This window comes from Sarcophilus harrisii, chromosome 5 (assembly GCF_902635505.1).
Source record: "Sarcophilus harrisii chromosome 5, mSarHar1.11, whole genome shotgun sequence".
NCBI classification, from domain to species: Eukaryota; Metazoa; Chordata; class Mammalia; order Dasyuromorphia; family Dasyuridae; genus Sarcophilus; species Sarcophilus harrisii.
In genome coordinates, this window is record NC_045430.1 from 29,113,747 (window position 1) to 29,130,853 (window position 17,107).

General features: G+C 35.3%; 1 protein-coding gene across 1 annotated transcript in view; it reads right to left on the reverse strand.

Moving 5' to 3' along the window:
• Positions 1 to 17,107, reverse strand: part of CFAP54 (cilia and flagella associated protein 54) — a 299,509-nt gene that overhangs the window by 194,521 nt on the left and 87,881 nt on the right. Inside the window, exons 23-31 of the mRNA XM_031939791.1 lie at positions 16,705 to 16,838; positions 12,829 to 12,976; positions 11,495 to 11,650; positions 9,394 to 9,516; positions 6,408 to 6,551; positions 4,136 to 4,247; positions 2,057 to 2,146; positions 1,405 to 1,531; positions 596 to 701 (exon numbers count right to left, since the gene is read on the reverse strand). Coding sequence (XP_031795651.1) covers positions 596 to 701; positions 1,405 to 1,531; positions 2,057 to 2,146; positions 4,136 to 4,247; positions 6,408 to 6,551; positions 9,394 to 9,516; positions 11,495 to 11,650; positions 12,829 to 12,976; positions 16,705 to 16,838 — 1,140 coding nt within the window. The remainder of the gene's footprint in view (positions 1 to 595; positions 702 to 1,404; positions 1,532 to 2,056; positions 2,147 to 4,135; positions 4,248 to 6,407; positions 6,552 to 9,393; positions 9,517 to 11,494; positions 11,651 to 12,828; positions 12,977 to 16,704; positions 16,839 to 17,107) is intronic.

Consider the following 17,107-nt stretch of genomic DNA (forward strand, 5'->3'; position numbering starts at 1 on the left):
GAAAAAGAAAAGAGGGAAGGAGAAAGAGGGAAGAGGAAATGGGAAAGGGAGAAGAGAGGGAGGGGGAGGGAGAAAGACAAAGAAAAAGGGAGGAAAGAATAAGAGAAGGAGGAACAAAGGAATTGAGGAAAAAAGGAAGGAAAGAAAGAAGAAAGGAGAAATAAACTTATTTACCAAATCAACAAAAAACCCACTGATATTATTGTACATAATGATAATGTTATATGTACACTAGTTGTTAGAAGCATCATTTCAAGAAATTTCATACCTACTGTATGAATTTAAATAGATTCACCACCTCTCCTCTTTTAATCTTGTAAGCCATATTTTATTTTATTTTCAAAAGCAAGATTAATGATAGGGAAATCTTTAGGTTTCCTCCATTGCATCTACACATTGCTCTTAGGACTAAATAAAGGAGAGAACTGTTTGCTTTGCTTCTTTAAAAATGAGAAACCAAGGGAATGGGGGGAAGAAGGGGAAAAAAACTGAACAAAAGGTTTGGCAATTGTCAATGCTGTAAAGTTACCCATGCATATAACTTGTAAATAAAAAGCTATAATAAAAAAAAATGAGAAACCAGGGTGAGATTTACTTTTTGAATTTCCATGGCAGCTGCCTTGTACTTTTTATGGTCTTCATGAGTTGTAGTACTTTCTGTAGCTGCAGCTTTCTTAAATCCAAGAAAGTTCTCGTTTCTCCTAATACAGAAATGACAAATTAGTCAAAGTCTAAAGAGTTAAATTAGGAAATCTTTATGTCTTGTCAATGAATTCTTATAAAGGCAAAATGATTGTCCCCAAACTACTTCAGATTTCTCAGAATATCCAAGGAATTTGATTGGAACTAGGTGATCAGTCTAGAAAAGTGTCCCTCCCCCAAAATCATTTAATTTATCCAAGGAGTTTTACTAGAAATGTATAGGCCATTTAGCTGTTGTATCTCTGATCATACAAATTCAGTGGTCTAGAGAACAGGAGATTTTCACTACTCAGGAAAAAAGAATGAAAGAGATGTTTATTGAAAAATATGTATTGCTAGATTATGCATTATCATTGCATTTTTGTATTATTGCTTTAGATTATTTATACACATAATATATTAGATAATGCAGTGTTATGTATATGGTATTTATATATTATCAAATAAGTAATATATGTAAATTTTATTATATATAAGCACAGTAATATATACCATATATATTAGGTATCTAATAAATGATTACTAACAATAGGAAAAAAAGAAAAGAAAAATCTCTGAATTATTAGCAACCTCAATATTTTGTCTGGGGAAAGTATTTCCTTGTTTTGGTAATCAAACATTAGTTTGCAAGATCTACAATTGCTCCCTACTAGAAAAATCCATCAAAAGGATTAGATTTATCAATATTGACATTACAAGTACCTTTTTAGATAGTTTTGAACAGTATATGCCATCTCCACCACATAGTGAAATTTCTCTTCATGAAGACATTTTGTCATGACTTGAACAAAGAATTCCAGAAAACGAGGTTTATTCTTGAATTTCATTACTGTGTAAGCAATAGAAGTCAATAGATCATTATGAAACCATTTTATTGATCATAAGTTATTTTATGGATTTACATTTAGATTTCTCATTTTACAGAAAATCTACAAGAGTAAATAACTAAGATAACATTATCTTTCTGAGGTCAAACAAACTCAGTCACTTTCTGTCATTCATTTTTTTAAAACATCAATGAGATCACGCCATGAAAAAAGACTTCTTAAAGATTTTATTTACAATATAAATGGCTGAAAGAGGTAAGAAATAGATGCCTATCATTTGAATCAGACTGGTACTTTTTACTTAATTTATCAATTAGGCATTGATGGTGCTAAATATATTTCAAAGACTATTGGAAGAATATTGTAGAAATGTCATTCTTGGTGTCCAGTTGCTCATTAGCAAAAATCATTATCAAAATGGGACCACATGGAGGTCCCCCAGGCCACAGTGCCTTCCATATAATGAAACCAAGAGCAAACCTTGGCAATCCCACAAAGTAAATGATAAGGAACCAAAAATCATTTACCTTCTCTCATGGCACCTCTGAGTGTCCAAGTTAAAATTATAGGGTAGAGAAAAAGGGGATCTTCTGTTCCTGTGAGTTCAACAAAGGGATCTAAATTAAACAAACAAACATGAAATTGAGTATTTTAAATAATACAAAAACAAAGATGGATAAATTATTTCTTGGGGTCAGAGAGAAGAAAAGCTCAGGTATCTTCATTCTACATTATGTGTATTTAAATTAAATTTTATATTGTGAGAATTTTGGAGACAAAGAGAACCCAAATGAGTTTTTAATTATTAAAATCTGTTATTTTCAGAACATCAGAGAGTCTAAAATTACATTAAATTAAATGTTATATAAGGGGAATATAGTACTCTGCTCAATATAAAGACAAAACATAGCATCCCCAATATAATAATATACAACATATTATATATATGGTAATATAATATATAATTAAATGTTATAAATATATTATATTTGATAAATACTTGTTTATGTTATATTTATATTCTTGTATAATATATTTATATAATAAATATTAAGTATATTTTAAAATATGTATTAGAAAGATAATGCAATAAAAATATTTTTTCATAATAAATTATATGTGATATATAAATATGATAATCTTGCTTTATATAAATTTTAGCATAAGGGAGAGAAAGTCTGACCCAAAAGATAGTCAGAAAAAAATCCTAAGGTCAAGTCTTAGCTCTAGTGTTTCCTTTGTAGATGGCTATAAGCAAATTACCTACCCTTTCTGATCTTCAGTTTTCCCATCTAAAAGATGAGGATAACAATATTTGTGGCATCTAACTCACATGGTTGTTAGAATGTTCAAATGAGATATATATAAATATATGCAATTCTTCTATACATATTTCCACAATTATCTTGCTGCACAAGAAAAATCAGATCAAAAAGGAAAAAACTGAGAAAGAAAAAAATGCAAACAACAAAACGAGTGAAAATATTGTGTTATGATCCAGACTCAAGTCCCACGGTCCTCTCTCTGGGTACAGATGGCTCTCTCCATCACAGGACAATTGGGACTGGCCCAAGTCAACTCACTGTTGAAAAAAGTCATGTCCATCAGAATTGATAAAAGTTTTTATTAAAAATAAAAATATATATATTTTAAAAAGATCCATTCTCCTCCTGTAGATTATACTTAGCTCTGTATGGTTATAGTAATTACTGGTCATTAGTCTTTATCTTTTGCCTTATGAAATGTAGTTTCTAAGTCTTATGTGGACCTAACTATGATTCTTTAGTACTTGAAATCTTTCTGAATGTTTGCAATTATTATTAAGTGGAAAGGAGCTTTTCCTATGATATTTCTGGAACTTTTCAGTTACAGATTTCTTTTGGGCAAAAATAACTGGATTTTTTCTATTTTCCCTTTGTCCTCTAATTCTAATGAATTAAACAAGTTTTGTGAAGTGTAATGTCCAAGATTTTTAAATAAGTAAATTATAATTTTCAGGAGAAAAAAAAAAGAAATCCCCAAATGGAGCCACAAAGAATCAGTCATGAGTGAAAAATATCTAAATAACAAAAATTACTTTACAAGAATTTTTTTTTAATCTTTTAGCCAGCTACATGGCAAAGTGAATAGAATATCAGGCTTAAAGTCAGAAAGACTCATCTTCCCAAGTTCAAATCTGACATCAAACACTTATTAAGCTGTGTGATGCTAGGAAAGTCATTTAATTCCATCTGACTCAGTTTCCTCATCTGTAAAATGAGCTGGAGCAGGAAATGGCAAAACACTCCAGTATCTTTGCCACCCCCCAAAAAAAAAAAACTCAAATAGGTTCATGGAGAGTCAGAGATGAGTGAAACAAATGACTGATCAACAAAAAATGTTTAGGGCTGGGCCTAGGATCCTAGCCAATTATCAAATGAGAACCGTCCAATAACCTAATTCAATTCATTCTTCTACAGTTCCTGTTGAAATAAACCACTGATGTATAGTCCCATTGTCCACTGCCCTTCTCATCTGCTCCTCATTGGTGTATTTGAGAGGAGAGGATCCCTGGATACAAAAACAAAGTGAGATAGAGATGCAGAGAATGCAAGAAAGCACCTTACATTGTTTTGTCAATTTGAGTAGCTGCACTTCCATGAGATTGAGTTGCTCACTGATTTTGTCCAGCATGACAATGTGTGCCCTGGATTTCTTCACTTTCTTGACAGAGATACCCTACGCACAAACCAATGAAGAGACTTAGAAACATGAATCATGCTCTACTGCCAAACATTATCCCCCAAATACATAACACCCCTTTAAAATATAGTTTTTGTGTTTGACAAATGAAAATCAGACTTAGAAAGCCATGATGTGCATAGCTTATTAACCCAGTGGTCCTTCAACTTTTAGCAAAAGAGGAACTCTTCACCTTAAACAAAAATATGGGGATGAACTTGCAATAAAATATTTTTTAAATAATTGGTAATGATAATACTAAATTATAAACCTGATTATTTAAAAGCTTACATTTTCAAGTCATTTTTTCCTAAATTTCACATTAGAGATAAAATTTTAAATTTGATTTCATGCCATTAATAAGTGATTTCTATTTTAGGACATAAGTGTGAGAACTCATGTTGATAATTTTTTCTTGTTATAATGTAGCTAATAGAAACAACCCCAAAGAATACTGATTTATGTAAATAGAGAAATAAAGAGTTTTTGTTTAATTTTCTATCTACATAAACAAAATCTTGCAAACCAAAAAGCTAAGAAATCGCTTTAAGTATTTCTGTGTTTTCAAAATATTTGATTTTATTGAATTATCCATAATGGATATTGATACAGAAAAATAAAATTTTAAAAACTCAAATGCAGATATTGATTACTTTACACATCCTTTGCCAAAAAGGGCAAACTAATGGACCAGTCTGCCCCCAAATTTGTTTTTGATATTTGTTAAGGATATATATATATATATATATGTATAGAAATATATGTAGATATATACATACATACACATATATGTCTTTTTCATTCTCACCATTCCCAAGCAAGCTACAGTTAAGATATATTTATGTAGATATAGCTGTATACATACATATACACACTCACACGTGCCACATACACACACATCTTTCCTTTCCCTACTGACTCTCTCATTAAATTCTGCCCCATAACTTGGCTTATTTTTACTTAATCTCCCCTCCACCCAGGGATCCCTCCCTTAGCTTCTTCCCTCACCCTTTGCTTCACCATTCACCCATCCCACCCCACTTATTTCTTTATAGATTTTGGAAGGTGATATACCTTCATGGCATATATGTAGTATTGCCTATTGAACCCATTTCCCAATGTGATATTCCGTTATTTGATTGTTGACTAAAAAGACAACTCTCAATCATGTTATCAACAGACAATAAATGTAATGAGATGGGTGCATTTTTTTTCATCATTGCAGCTTTTTTCTTAACTGAAAACCTCCACTTAAGGAAATAGCTTACAAGAATCAGGAGCTGTTTAACGTGAAAGAACTAGTGTCAAAATTAAGTTTCAGAAATCTAGAGTGAAAATGGTGATATCCTAGGTAATTTACAGCAGGTCTGCTGCAGCTATTCTCACTGATTGTCTTGGATCTATTGAGTGCTATACTCAACAACTGAAAGAAATAAACTTTGAGGTAATCTCATTCAATCTCTCCTACAATAAAGGAAACCATTCCTCACCATTCCTGATACAGGGGAGAATTAGATCCTGGATCAAGAGCTAGATACAAAGGGCTTTGGCGACCACCTGGTCTATTTTACAGGGGAAGGAACTGCAGCCCAAGGAGATGAGAGAATCCGAGAATTAGAACTAGTACTGAAGTAGATTTCCTTGGCATGGAACAATATAAATTGCTCTGGGTTTGAAGACAAAGGACAACCCCAGATTGAAGGCTGGCTCTGCTACTTATAACCAGTGTGATTTTAGGCAAGTTACTTCATTTCCCTGGGTCTCAGTTTCCTCACTTGCAATATGGTCTCTAAGATCCTATATGCATACACACATGTATGTGTGTATGTGTGTGTGTGTATATAGATATATATATATATATATATAAAACACATATATGTGTGTAGATATATGTATATATGTGGTCATATATACATACATGTGTGTACAAAGCTATGCATATAATATCCAAAATATATACATATATAACTGTATATATATATATATATTTTTTTGAAACCCAAACTAAAGTATCCAATTTTAAGGAGAGTTGTCCTGCCATATCATATAAGATTTTACTATTCAAATTATTACCAGTGTCCCCTCAATCATCACATGTCCTATATAATAACCCAAGAAAGCATCTGTATGTAGGGAAATTAAAAATAAAACAATCACCTCATCTAACAGTTCTTCTTGCTCATCATCACTAAAGGAAGTTTTAGTGACATTTGAAAATAACCCTTGTGTGGTGTCTAGCAGCTTTTTCCCAAAATTTATAATTATCACTGCAAGGTCAAATTCCTTCCACGAACGCAGCACCTGAAAAGCAACGTGTATTAATTACCTTTGAGGGATGCACCTGGATATTTTCAAGTAACATCCGTCATTTTCTTTTTTACAAAACTTTAGAAGACAAATGAATTTTGGAAGCATAATATTCCACCAGCATGTGATAATGACCTTTTTAAAAGGATCAATTTTACTGATAAATAAAAGTGCTTCAAGAATTAAGCAATCAATTTGTTAGCAATCAAAGAAAATTAATCTGTATGACTTTATAGAATAGAACCTCACTGAATATTTTTTACGTCCTTGAGCAGAACACATGCTTCTGGAACTCAATTTCTCCAAAATTTGAACTCCTTTCACTTTTACTAAAACTTATATGAGTCTTATTTATATGGTGCTTTAAGGTATGTAAAGCACTGGCTTCCCTTCTTTATCTCATTTGATCCTACAACAATCCTATAAGGTAGTAGGAATTATTTTCTCCATTTTTAGGGGAGAAAAATAAATCAGAGATTTTCAGGCATACACAAGGTCATAGAGAGTTGGGCCTGAAGTCAGGAAGATCCATCTCCCTGAATTCAAATCCGGCCTCAGACACATCGTTAGCTGTGTGACCCTGGGCAAGCCACTTAACTCTGCTTGCCTTGGTTTCCTCATATGGAAAATGAGCTTCGGAAGGAAATGGCAAACTGCTGCAGTGTCACTGCCAAGAAAAGCCCAAATGGGGTCCCAGAGAGTCAGACATGATTGAAAACAACCGACCAACAAACCACTGCCAGGATCACAAAGTAAATGAGCATCTGATGCAGGAGGCAAATTAAGGCCATCTTGACTCGGAGGCCAATGTTCTTGCCATTCTACCAGCTAGATGCCCACTAATCTTATAAAGTCTTGGGGAGAGAAGCTTAGGAAAGATTTAGAAGGCTGAGTGGAAGGGGATTGCCTAATTCTCCCTGCATGTCAGTGGAAATGCAATGCTCAGACACAGAGAAGGAAATAGATATTTCCCCCACTGTGGACCTCTACCCTGCGTGATACCCTCCACCAGCTTCATTTCCGGATTGAAAAGGGAATGATTGCCTTTAAAGTGTGCTAGGCAAAGTGACCAGTGAAGACGCCTCTGAGCTCATTCCTGAAGCACCATGGACAAAAGAAAAGGCATCTCCTGTACGGGGACATTCCTGACAATGTGTAAACCGGAGAGGATCCACAAATTCTCTTCCTTTTATTCCATGCCAAGATATGGAGGAAGGACATCTTTGGGGATAGTTGAGTCCAGATTAGCAATAACAAACTCATGGATCAGTGGATTAATGGATCAGTCATGGAATTGTTGTATCACTATTATTAACGCCAATTTTAAGGGCATAACCTTATGAGAACAAATTTATTCTAGTTTGGGAAAACATACTAATTAAAAAACCAATGCAGCAGCAAACTATAAGGTGACCATGGATCTCATGGGGCACAAAACACTCCCAACTGTGACCTGAATCAAAATGAAATGTAACCAGGAAATATTTAACAAAATAAATAAAAAACATTAAGACATTAACCTATTTTAAAACTACATTAATATATGGCACACAGGGATTCTTATGTGCGTTAAATGTGCAGCAGTATTAACTCTGTGGTCTATAACAAGATAAAACTTAGCATAATGAATGGAATAGTGGACTTAGATGAAGAATGATCTGAATTCAAATATCGTCTCTGCCATCTGTGAAACTAAGGGGAAGGCATGTTCCTTTTTCTTGGTAGAGATATTCATCTGTTCTCTCTCCTCCAAGAACAGGTAGGTTTGCTCTTACTGCTGTCATTACTTCTTTGCTTACTTAATATCATGATTGTGCAGAATTTGAGCTTAAGAGGTCCAAATATCCTTCCTCCTCTTCTTCTCCTTTTTTTTTGTCTGGTCCTCTGATTTCATTAAGACAGAGACTCCCAGGAGGGAACTCCCCCTACCAATGCAATTCTGCACTTTATAAAGTTTTAAAAATTGTCCAGGCTTTGTTAGAAATGGTGGAGACACATTCCAGTTCCAGGTCTCTCAAAGTCAAGATGTTCTTGTCCCACAGAAGCTTTCAAAAACATAAAAAAGCAGACATTTTTCATAAAATGAGGCTACTAAGAGCTATAAGGCTCTTGTGAAACTCAAGTGAAATCCTCCATAAACATATATTAAGAACCTACTGTGTGCTAGGCACTTGTACTAGGCCCTAGTGACACAAAGAGAGGTAAAGCCAGTTCCTGCTCTCAAGGAACTTACTGAATAATATGTGTAAAGTGCTTTATAAAGTTTAAAATATATAAAATATTTTATTTTTTGTGTATCTACTCAGTAGAAGTCCTTGTTTCAGGAGAAGCCAGTTCCATATCAAAGCCAGGCTTGTGATTGGACCCCTCTCTCACTCAAGCATCCCCTGAGCAGTGGATACACTTCTATCTCCAATAAGGACAAACAAGTGGATTATGATCATAGGGAAATATAAACAAATATTCTCAAGACTGCAAACTCCAAAAAATCAGTCTGCATACTTATATACAGTCCTGGTATTGACATGCAGTTATCATTTTTAAAAAATGAAAGGTTTACTTGGAAAAAATACCACGAGATCAGCTGTATCTTATCATAAGATTCTTCATTTCATCCTGTGTGTTTTTTCTCCTTAACTTTCTATCTAGAAGTAGGTCACTTGAACAGTAATGTCAGAAGCATTTTAATCATATTGTTTGATTTTGTGACAGGAAGTGTCATTTGTTACACTCTGAAGAACATCACAAGCTCTGATTGCACCTTCTAGAAGAGATTTCTCATTCTCTCAATGTGTTCTCAATTCATAGACCCTGGGTCACATCAGCAGATGAGTACCTTCGTTGTGTAATAAACAGAACATGCGATCATATGCTGGATACTATCAAAATTTCCCATTTGTTTCTTGTGAAAGCTAGTATTCGGGATTTCTTGCAAAACTATCAAACACTTAATTAGAATCTGAAAAACAAAAGCATGGTTTTTAAAAAGACTTTATATAAAGATCATCTGTAAACAAATGTCCTACTAGATAAATACAAATTATAAAACCAGAAAATAGGAAATACCACACTGGGAATGAGAAGTTTTTAAAATTAAATTAGAAATCAACCAATAGCTTCATTTTTCTTCTATTTTCTTTACTTTGCATCTTGTGACCCAAGAACTCATTTGATTATCAAGAGTCAGTGGTGGTACCAGAGTGCCACAGCAGGGCCACAGCAGCATTCCTGAACCCCAGTGGCAGCCAGCCAATGAAGCTCTCTGAGAGGTTCCCTGGTTGGCACCTCTAATGAACTAGACAGCATAATCAAGAGTTAAAACTTGTTCAGGCTTTATTTTGTATCAAGGATACTCACAACATCAAGCCTGGGCCTCCCTATTGCGGCAAACAGACTGTTTTAAATAATTAAGAGACACAATAATTAAGGATTTCTGAAGGTCTGCCATAGCCATACACTGCCAACCACTGGCTCCACCAGTATGGCAGAATATTTCCCACTATTCCCACTGGGCTACTCACTGATTTGAGTGTACCCAAAAAACTTTCCTGGAGAGAGGTAACTGTTACTATAAAGCTATTCAGGGTCTTAACCTATGGTCTGTATTTTGATGATTAATTTCCTTGTAATCCTAGATGTGGAACTAAATTAGTTTTCTCTGATTCCAGAGGTCTAAGGTTGGGGATGCCTTGTTCTGTAATCATTTGTCAATTATAACTATTAGGCTAAGAAATAATTGTGTGATCTACAGTGAAGATATAGTCCCAGATAGTTTTGTGTGTAACTAAACTATGATGTAATCCCTGGAAAATTCCTATGTTAGTTAACGTAAGGAGTTTGATTAAAATCATTATAAAGAGTATAACTGTAATCATTGTAAGGGATGCAAATATAATCATTATAAAGAATATTACAGTGTAACTATAATCATTATAATAGTGTGTGACTATACTGAATCATCTTGCCTACATTAATCATCTTTATATTAAAATGTACTTGTTTACTCTGAGTTTCTCACAGAAAAAAAACTTCTTTTTCTCAAGAGACTGCTTGAAGTCAGAACAAATTTGCAAACAGCAGACTTCTTTTTCATCAAATAAGAATCAAGAAAACTATAAATATTTGTGAATTCTATAGATTGGGGTCTCAGAGCATACTGGGTAGACTGTAGACCATTGCTTTTGTCTTCTTAAACAAAGCTGAATTTCTTTGCCCAGTTTTTTAACAGTTTCCCATAACTAAAAACATGAAATAGAACTAAATAACTACTTTGGACAATTTGTAAAACAGATTCCTCCTTAGTCACTGGCTGGCTTGATCATCTCTACATTTCAGTCCAACTCTTCAGTTTTTATAATAATATGATCATCCAAGAATGAGGGAGCATTGTCTGAATTATAGCCTACTCTACTCTCAGGACCTCATTTTAAATATTAAATTGATTAAGCCCCTCCCAAACCCCCATATCAGCACTCTATTTGCCAGACTGAAGAAATGCCAATTCACAAGGGAGTTCAAAATACATTCAAGTTTTGCTTTGGCCTAAATCTTGATTTACCAGACCCTTGTAGCGGCTCAAAGTAGAAAATAATCTTTCTGGGTACATCCTGAGCATGCACAAGTTTTTTGATGTAAAAAAGTAACACTACATGGCAAAGAGCTATTTATGGTGAAGGTGAAATTTGCAGTATGAAAGAAATTACATGAGAGGAATTCAAAATCGCCTAATAATCTATATGTGATCTATATTAATTTGATGCATGATCAAGAACAAGTCACTTCCCATTTCAGATCCTAGACAATTCTCTCATTTCCATTCCGCTCCATTCCACATGCTATCACCAGACTCCTCTCCCTGTTCCTACATCCAACTTTCATCCTACAAAGGAAATATTGCTTTTCCCCCCAAAAGACATCCTCCATCCAGCTGCCCTTACCTGGATTACTGGTACCAGAACAATGTTGTGAAAGATTAGAGGGGCCAGGAGACCATAGCACTGAACAATGGCTTGTAGGGAATAACTCAGATCATTTAAATAGGTACTAAGTTCAATTGCCACTAGCATTCTCTGACATTCAGCTATTCTGGAAGCCTGTAAAAAAAAAAGTGGGGAGGGAGAGACATTATTACTCAGCTATAATATCTCTTCCTCAATTGCTCATCTCTAAGTAAAAGAAGAGAGCTTGGTGGCTTAACTCCTTAGCTATTATTCAGGAAAAAAACTAAAATTAAAACTAAATTTAGAAGCAATCAGCAGCAGCAAGGTAGCACAGTGCTGGATCTGAACTCAGGTTTTCCTGACTACAGCGCAGCACTCTACCCATTGTACCAATAGCTACTGAATAAGGAGTAATGGATGATGTTTAAGATCAGGAAGAAACAAACAGCAAAAATACACAATTGCCATCTGCGAATAAATAAAACAGAGAGAGAAAGAGACACAGAGAGAGAGAGGGGCAAAGGAAGAGAGAGAGAGAGAGAGAGAGAGAGAGAGAGAGAGAGAGAGAGAGAGATGGAGGGAGAGAGGGAGGAAAGGAGAGACCAACAGACAGACAGAGGGGGGATGGGCTTAAGAGGCCTAATCAGCTAACATTTTAAACTTTAAAAAAAAATTATTTAATTGTCAAAAACTAGCAAACTCGTTTTCTTTTTTCTTAATAGGTTTGTATTTGTATTTTTTACTTTAAATTGTCTTAATTTTTCCTGTTGCCTTTCCCTTCCTCCCTCTCTCACGAAGGGGGCAGGGGGAGGGGGAAGGTTATTCCTTATAACTAAAGAGCTATAAAAGCAAGGTTATTTTTTATAACAAAAAAATTTTTAAATGGAGGAAGAAGAAAAAAATCAGAAAAATAGATCCTTTCTTCCATTTTCAGAATTTTCCATTAATTCTGGCAGTTTCTTAGCTTTTCCTTTACTTCATAATCTGTCTTGACAACAGTTAACAAATCTGACATTATATTCAGTGTTCCAAACCACTGGCCTCCATCTCTCCAAAGGAATAAGGGAAGGGGGGAATGCCATCTCTTCTGGGAAACTGATTTTCTTCTTTGCTGGAGCCTGAGTTCATGAGACCTACACATCCAGTAAACATGGTAAAACAGCCTTGCCCCTGACCATTCTTGGAACTCCTAGATTAGAAGTTTTCTGCCCCAGAAGAATCTACGGTTAATCATTATTGGATTAAATGGTAGAAATTCAGTCTATATAAAGAAAGGAAAACCAAGGTCATTTCACATTAGGGACATTTTGCTATCATTTGAATCCACTTACTTGTTGACAGGTGAAAACATCATTTCCCTTAATAGTATCACAGAAAAGCTTTTGCTCCACAATATTAATGTTACTTGTTACAAAAATACATCTCAGGAAATGGTATAAAAGAACTGATGAAGACTCTGACAAGGCATCTGCACGTAACCTACAAAATACAAAAGGGAAGGGTGACTGTCTTCACAGCAAAACACAGCCTGATCCAATGTGCATTCTGGGTTAATGATGGCTCTCAAGTATCAGATTTCAACAAATACCCCCTTGGGTATCTACTATAAGAGGCCTATGTTGTGTGTAAGGACCTGTACTGGGTGACAAACACACAGTCCCCTTCTCTATCCTGTGAACAAATCCTTCCATATCCTTCAATGCGTCTCCCATCTCCTAAAAACCTGTCAGTGTTACATCCTTCAAGGACACTCTCCAGAGATGAGTAAAATCCTTTGCAGAAACTGAGTTGGGGAGCTTATAGGTAGAGAACTTTACATATAAGCTGCCCAATTTTTGGATCAAATTGCTCAAAATCTGTTCCTTTATTTCCTATTCTTCTTCCCCAAAATATTAGGACAAGAGAGCTTGGTATATCTTTTGCAGCTTCCCGATGTTTGTTTCTCACTCAATCCCCTCTCATCTTCCTAAATCTTGCCATCTTTATTCTACCTACTTTTTTTCACCATTCTGATCTCAGTCACTTACCACCATACAAACTCATCCTTCCCCAGCCTCCTCAGTGACTTCAGCATCAAGTTCATCTGTCTTCCACCCCATCTCCTAACAGCATTCTCATGATTCCAACATCCAAGTAGAGCCTTTCACCCTGCCAGGCTCATAGTTCCATGACATCCACTGCAGTGATTTCCATTTCCATCCTATTTCATAATTCACCCAACATGGTAGAACCTGAAATTTTACTCCGCCTGTAAAACCCTGAACTGCAAACTTTTCCTCTGATCACAGCTCCTATCCTTTGGTTTCTCCTTCTCTTCTCTTCCCTCTCCATCACTCCCACCAGCTCTGTTCTTCCTGAAATGATTTCTATTCTCTTTTCAGCTTTCTCCTTTTAATTCATCCTGCCCAGAATGCTTCACTTGATTTTTACCCAGATATGTGTATGTGTGGTTGAGGTGCACTGCTGCCTTAGAAATCTTTGTCCATTGACCTTCTAATCCTTCCCAAACCACAACTTGTCTGTTTTCTCTGTCACCATTCCCAGACTGCCAACAATGTAGGCATGTATCACAGCACAACTGAGCCCATTACAAAGTCACACCATCTAAACTCAGTATAGACCTCACTACTTCCCAGCAATTCTTTCATTAATTTTATCGATTTTTTTTCCTCCTCTTTGTCAGCTTCTTCTGCTCTCCCAAAGGCCTCTTTTCTCATTTTATCAGATAATGCTGTACTGAAAATACAGAAATTTCATATGTGAATTTGCTCCAATTTCCTCTTCTCCCCCTCAAAAAGTTTTATCCCACCACATCCTCCTTTTGTTTGCCCCATCTCTGGAGAATGACCCATCTCTCTTCCAAAGTTAACCCCTACAATTACATTCTTGATCTTAATCCTTCCCATATCTCCTAGGACCCTATTCTATCAGTCATCTCCAGCCTTTCTCTCTGCATTATTTCTGAGGTTCTTTAGATTCACTTGCACTCCATACTCCTGCTCCACCTTGGGCAGCTCATTTACTCATTCTCTCTTTACCTCTTACCCTCCTGAAAGTGAGGTAAGGTGAGAACCCATCATCAATTTTTTTTTAAATGGAACTATAAGGACAGCTAAGTTGTGCAGTGGATAGAGCACCAGCTGAGTTCAAATCTGGCCTCAGATACTTAACACTTCCTAGCTGTTTGACCCTGGGCAAGTCACTTAACCCCAATTGTCTCAGCAAAAAAAATGGAACTATGATTTCACTGGTATAAAAGATTCTAATGAGAACTAGTCTATGATGAACTAGTGAGGTGACATTCCCTAAAAGCACTCTATATTCCAGCTAATCAGTCAGTCAACAGTCAATAAGTATTTATTAAGCACTTACTATATTCTTGGCATTGAGCTAAATTCTAAGTATACAAAGAAAGATAAAAAATCAAGATGTCTACAGTCTAATTGGGAAGACAATGTGACGACTATGTATACATCCAGACTATTTCTTATATTCCAAATCATCTTTATGCTATACGGCTCAATCCAACACCAATTTTATCAATGTTTTCTTTCTTCCTGGAATGTAACCAACATCCTTCCCAATTTCCACCTTTTAAAATCCTATCTTTCAAGCTCCATCTCCAATGCGACCACCTTTGGAGAGCTTTCTTTGATATCTCAACCACCTATGAGCTCTCCCTACTCTGAATCCTAATAACACTTTATACCATGCTTATTAAATTTATCATATGTTCATTCATGCATGCTTTTCAACCAGGTTCTATCAGTTCCTGCCTAGCTGGAGGCCAATAAGGTCAATTCTGGGCAAAAATTGGGCAACTTGTAAAGTTAGTTTCCTCTCCAAAAGCACTTCCCTTTCTATACCCCACATAGAGGTAATCTTGACTCCTCCACCTTGAGCATCTCATTTACCCATTCTCTCTTTACCTCTTACCTCCTGCAAAACAGGTGAGGTCCCAACATCAATTTTTTAAACTGGAACTGTGATTACACTGGTAAAAGAAATTCTAATGAGAAGCATTCAGTCTATGAGGAACTAGCAAGGCGACATACCAGGCGGAATGCTAAACTTGGAGTCAGGAAGACCTGATCTAATCCTGTGCTAGTTTCTACTAGCTATGTGATTTTGAGCAAGTCCATTAAACTCTTTATACCTCAGTTTCCTTATTTATAAGACAGAGATAACAATGTTATCTTTCTTACAAGGCAATATCCAAATAAGATAATTTATTTTAAATGATCTATAAACCATAAAGCACTAGATAAGTGTCAGCTATTATGACGAGACATGCAGATTGGCACTTGGATCAGTGTCTGTTCTGCATATGAGGCCCTGAGAGGTGAATTCAGTTGCCCACAATCTCACAGGATGTGTCAATGGTTTTCCTGACCCCAAAGCCAGCACTATACCTGTTTCACCACCTTGTTTATCAAAAGCCACTAATTTCTCTTATTAATTTGCAATTCAGTCAGAAGAATGAGAGTAGGCAAACAGCTACCTTAACAGCCCTTTGAATTTTAAGTCTTTTATATATAATTATGGAGTGAGATGACATCTGTACCTATTTAAAGATACAAAAAGTTTCAGCATGCCAAAAATCACATTTCTCCTTCTCCTAAATCATTCCTAAAGAAACATGATAGCCATGAGGGGGAGAAGTAAATGTACTTTTTACTGGCCCTGGTTTCAGGTGCCAGAGACCTATTCCTTGGAGCTACTTAGAAACAGATAGGCCAGAGTTGAAGAGAAAGGAGTAGAATGGAGGAAGCAATTGTTCCTTTGTTATCTTAATACAAGTCTACCTAACCCCAAAATACCTTCCCCATCCCCCTCCTCCAAGGACTTCAAGGTTCCCAGACACATATTTTGCATATTCTGCCACATTCGGTATTATTTTCATTAATATTTAATGATATTTTTATACTCGGATGTCCCCATTTGACTTTCTAATTGCTTCTCTGAGCTTCTTGCATTATTTCTCATTTTCATAATGAAGTTTATATCAAAAGTACATCTTTGGAATGCATGTTCTTCATTAATATAGCTATAACTGTTTGTCATATGTAACAATTATTACACATCAAATATACTTATTAAGAAACATCTTTAATGTTAAATTTATAACAAACCACTGGACAGATTCATCCCAAAGAACTATATCTGCAATAGCTAAATCTATATTTTAAAAATATTTTCCCAATTACCTGTATGGTATAATAGTTAATGCGCTGTTTAAAGAAATAATGGATAAATTTGTTGGAGAAGTATAGACAAAATAATCCCAAACTGGTGCAAAGGTTTTCTTGGCCAATGAATATTTACCAATTTGATAGGCAACCTACAAGAAAGACATATTTTTAAAAAGTGAAATTTTCATTTGCTTCATAAGCACAGATAATTAAACATAACTCCTATGTCAGTATTATCAATCCATAATTTCAAATATCCTTGTTTTAGCTTGCTGTTTTCCTCAGAACACCACATGCCATGGTAACTATGCTAACTGGCAAGAGAGACTAACACATTTTAGAACTTCTTTCATTCCTAAATTACATGGAAATTTGAAATCTCTGAAAAGATATTTCAAATTCTCCTAAGCAAAACAAA